This window comes from Gossypium arboreum, chromosome 13 (assembly GCF_025698485.1).
Source record: "Gossypium arboreum isolate Shixiya-1 chromosome 13, ASM2569848v2, whole genome shotgun sequence".
Taxonomy (NCBI): Eukaryota; Viridiplantae; Streptophyta; class Magnoliopsida; order Malvales; family Malvaceae; genus Gossypium; species Gossypium arboreum.
Window position 1 is genome coordinate 32,639,074 of NC_069082.1, and position 5,209 is coordinate 32,644,282.

General features: G+C 32.5%; 1 protein-coding gene across 1 annotated transcript; it reads left to right on the top strand.

Annotated features, from left to right (window-relative positions):
• Positions 1-2,671: 2,671 nt before the first annotated feature.
• Positions 2,672-4,467, top strand: LOC108461695 (UDP-arabinopyranose mutase 1-like). Its single transcript, XM_017761610.2, has 4 exons — positions 2,672-3,206; positions 3,301-3,551; positions 3,664-3,832; positions 3,952-4,467. Exons 1-4 carry the CDS (start codon positions 2,880-2,882, stop codon positions 4,300-4,302), a joined length of 1,098 nt encoding a protein of 365 aa, XP_017617099.1. The 5' UTR covers positions 2,672-2,879; the 3' UTR covers positions 4,303-4,467.
• Positions 4,468-5,209: the final 742 nt, after the last annotated feature.

Consider the following 5,209-nt stretch of genomic DNA (forward strand, 5'->3'; position numbering starts at 1 on the left):
TTAAATAGTGAATAAATTATGTAAATGAACCTTGATGAATCTACGTTCATATGGAAGAAACAAAATGGTCATATGAGTTGTATGTTAAGAGATATTTAGGTTTTCGTGAAACAGGGCCAGAACGGTTTCTAGATTCCCTGTTCCGACTTTGGAAATTCATTATAAATTAACCAGAGATAATTAGGAGTCATTCCATATATGTATAGATTCCTCTTTGAGTCTAGTTTCTATAGAAACAAAAGGCATCAGTATTGAAGCCCTGTACAGGGAGATATCCAAGTCGTAATGCATGAAGGTCAGTGTAGTCGAACCCTGGAATAGGGGAGACTTTAACTAATAAACTGTACTAATTGGCTTGACCAAAAATTCTAGAAAAAAATATGTAGATGGACATATGAGTCTAGTTTCAGGGAAAAATTACGAAACTGATTTTCGAGTTTTGAAACTCAAGATATAATTTTTAAGGCGACAGTGATGCAGTAACCAGCTTGTCTGGAAATTTTTAATGGACTGTGAAAATAATTAAGTTAAGTCTGTGTGCACCTCGTGTTCGACTCTGGTAACGGACTCGGGTACGGGGTGTTACATGAACGGTGGGAAGAAGATGAGAGAAAATAAAATATCATTCTCTCTTTATTAAATTTTATTTTTAACCAATTTTGTCACCAAAACCCACCTAACCTAGTCAACATGCCTCATTTTGCCCCCTATGGCCGGCCACCTCTATTTTAAGGGTCTATTTGCCCTTTAAAGGCCCCCAATTTGGGTTCTCTAACTATTTGATATGTCTATCAAGTAAAATAGAACTTTTACCCTTTATGTGATTTAATCCTTTTTCTCTATTTAAGCATGCAATCACTAAAATTAATCCAACAAAATTTTCATACTCTCATATAATCATGCCACAACACATAAAATAATATAAAAATATAATTTCTCCAACCCCGGTTTAGTGGTCCCGAAACCATTGTTCTGACTAGGCCCAAAATCGGGCTATTACAACACAGGCGTGTGATTTGACTGTGTGACGCTAATTGTGGTGATGACGTCATAAACAGAGAGTTACACGGGTTGAGGACACGGGGGTGTGTGACCACACGGCCTACCCACATGAGCGTGTGACCCTGTTTCATGAAAATTTTCTAAGTTTTCCCAAAGTTTTCTAAAGTTCTCGGTTTAGTCCCGAACCGTACCTGATGTATGTTTTGGGCCTCGTAGGCCCATATAAGGGACAATTTGCATATGTATGAATGAATTTAATTTTAATGAAATTTTGTGGCCCGATTTTGTATGTTTGCTTATATTTAAGGTTGATAATGCCTCGTACCCTATCCCAACGTCGGACATGGGTAAGGGGTGTTACATTTCTAATATTTTTGATGTATTATATATATATATTTAAAAGTTATATAAAAATAGTATAAAAATTTATAAGGGCAGATCGAGTCAGGCCCGGGTTTTAACATTTTTAAGTAGGCCAGGTTGAGCCCGAACCTAGCAAATGGGCCTAAATTTTTAGTTGAACTCGGCCCATGAACACCTCTAGTTGGGAGCCTTATTCATCCATTTGTCCAAATCCTTTATAATATCTTTTTTTTTTCATGATTCCTTGATGATATGGTTAATCGTTACAAACTATATATTTAATTATTTTTGAAAAGAAATTCAATTAAGTTTGGTTAATTGACACCTACATTTGATTAACAACGGTTTATCTTTTGTTTTATACAATATGTATAATTATCTATAATTTTTTCCCAACCCTTAAATAGGAGGATAAAGTGTGTTTGAACATGTTCGAACCCACGTTCTCCTACACTATTAATAATGTTGATGTCAACCGAACTAATACCTAATCGACAAAAACAATTTATTTATAATTGCTCAAATTATGGTTTTGATGCTTCACTATGTTGAAATTTGAGAATCCCTAATCATACATAATTTAGTTCTTATAGTTAAATAGTTTAAACAATTAATTATTCAAGTTAAAACACTAATTTTTAACTAAAAATATTAATTTAATTTTTTTATAAAAAAATAGATTTCGAAAATTTTAGTTTGGCATTATGAGTTGAAAAGAATGTTTTTAAGAAAATGTTTAGCACGACATATATATATATATATATATATATATATATATATATATTAACTGCACAAGCATATATAGTGGAAAAAAATAGTATCTATCTCACTTCTTTTGTATCATAATTATTTTAGATTTTACAAACAGATAACATGAATCTAATAAATAGAGTAATTTAAAAAAATAGTTGCCATATTTTCAACTTTTTTTTTGAATCAATCGTATTTTCAACCTTATAACTGTATATCAAATAATTACATTAAAAATTTTAAAATATCTACCAATTAATACATTTAATATAACAGCTAAACTATGTTTCAAAAAAATATAACAACTAAATTATGAATCAAAATTGTGGTTATGAAATAATATTTATAAAAAAATAATATAAATAACAAATGAGGTTGGTTGGATAGTAAAGTTCATATGTTAAAAACGATAAAAGTTTAAACTGAAATCCTATTATATATATTTATATTTTATATAAAAGATTTAAAATAACCAAAACATTTTTAAAATAAGGATAATCTAATTGGTGTAAGATTGAATTTTAAATCACTTGACATTAACTAAAATAACGTGGGTTGGAGTGGAAAATCCCTGTAAGGAAAGAAAAAAGAAAAAGGAAAGATCCCAATTCTCAATAATCAAAACCTTGAGGATCCATATAATATTTTCCCATCATTCCCATCATTTTATCCTTTATATATAGAGAGAATAATCTCCTGTTGAGGCATTGAAAACTTGAAACTCCTTCAAATTCTCTGTTTCCTGTCTCTGGCTTTCTTCTTCCATGGCAACAGCTCCTTCAGCCAAACTCACACCGCTCTTGAAAGATGAGCTCGACATAGTGATCCCCACCATTCGAAACCTCGATTTCTTGGAGATGTGGAGACCCTTTTTCGAGCAATACCATTTGATTATCGTTCAAGATGGTGATCCATCCAAGAAAATCAGGGTTCCCGATGGCTTTGATTACCAACTTTATAACAGGAACGACGTTAACAGGATCTTGGGTTCCAAGGCTTCTTGCATTTCCTTCAAGGACTCTGCTTGTAGATGCTTTGGTTACCTTGTTTCCAAGAAAAAATACATCTTCACCATTGATGATGATTGTTTTGTATGTCCCTTTTCATGTTTTTCTCTGCCTATGAAATTATAACAGTTTCAGTCTTTGATTCTTTTTATTTTTATTTTGTTTTTTTTATGTTTAGGTTGCCAAAGACCCATCCGGGAAGGAAATCAATGCGCTTGAGCAGCACATTAAGAACCTGTTAACACCATCCACAACCCATTTCTTTAACACACTCTATGATCCATACAGGGAAGGTGCGGACTTTGTTCGTGGTTACCCTTTCAGTCTCCGAGAAGGTGTCCCCACTGCTGTTTCCCATGGCCTGTGGCTCAACATCCCTGACTATGATGCCCCAACCCAACTTGTCAAGCCTCTTGAGAGAAATACTAGGTACATATACATTTACATATGCATAATGTTGGTTTGGACTTGATTTGCAAAAAATTGGTCTTGTATTGTATGTTAAAGAGTTATATTCATTAGTGGTTTTCTTTTGTTAAAGGTATGTTGATGCAGTGATGACAGTTCCAAAGGGAACTCTTTTCCCTATGTGTGGTATGAATCTGGCATTCGATCGGGAACTCATCGGACCGGCAATGTATTTCGGACTCATGGGTGACGGACAACCGATTGGTCGATATGACGATATGTGGGCTGGCTGGTGCATGAAGGTATTCTCTTCTGAAGCAAATCTTTGTTCCCCATCATCTCAGGGAGTATATTGGATTAGTTTAGCAATGGTAAACACACCCTTAATCACATATAATGCGAACTTGTTGTTGTATTGTAGGTTATATGTGACCATTTGGGATTGGGGGTGAAGACTGGGCTACCATACATATGGCACAGCAAAGCAAGCAACCCATTTGTGAACCTTAAAAAGGAGTACAAAGGCATATTCTGGCAAGAAAAAGCAATCCCATTCTTCCAATCAGTTTCACTTCCAAAGGAGTGCAGCAGTGTTGAAAAATGTTACCTTGCACTTGCGGGCGAGGTGAAGTCTAAGCTTGGTGAAGTGGATCCTTACTTCATAAATCTAGCTGATGCCATGGTTACTTGGATTGAAGCTTGGAATATGGTCAATTCTCCTGGAGAAAAGCCTGCATTGACTTCTTTACCCAACGCCACTTCTAAAAAGTAAAAAAGCATTTTGATTGAGCAGTACCTTTGTTATCAATTACCATCATTTATTTGTTTTTCCTTTGACCTTTTGAGACATTTTCCCCCTATATTTCATGCGTTGGGTTGTTGTTCAACAGCAATTGTTTTAGTTTTAATACAGTAAGGCATGGGATTTGATTTTGAATTTGAATCTCTCATTATTTTGATCATACATTACTTTTTTGCTAATAAGGCCGGCCCCCCGCTGGTTCTGGTCATCTTTTTTTTATTATTACCACTTGCATTGCAATCTTAAAACCCTGCCCCTTTCATCAGGTAAGGCCACGTGTTCAGGACTAAAATGTAAGAATAATAACCGGAAATTAAATTAATCCATTATTTTAAATTTATAAAATATAAAAATGAAATAGTAAAATTTTTATAGTTGAATTTACAACATTAAACTAAATAATTAATTATTTTAAATTACATTAAACAACAAGCGATTACAATGTGTTGGAACATTTATTTTGCCAATGATAAGTTTTGTCCAATTTCTTTTATATATATTTTGTATTGGTTGAATTTATTTTTAATTACTCGAATTTTCTTCAATCAAACATGAATTTTCCAAATATGGATTTAGAAAGCAAAAATGAGATCAGTTGGGATTTATTTTGTTCCAAAATTTTAATTATATAATATTTATAATAAAAGTAAAAAAAATCAACCATTTTATATAATATTTCAGGTTGTTTATTTAAGGATTAAACATTTAAAATGGGAATGATTTAATCTTTATAAAAATATTTAAATAAATATTAAATATTTTAAAATATTTAAATAAGAGTTAATATTTTTGAAAGTGTTCAAATAAGGGATCCTCAAATATTTTATATCGACTTCCAAATTATGTTCGATTATTTTCTTTTATTTTTAAGCAATAT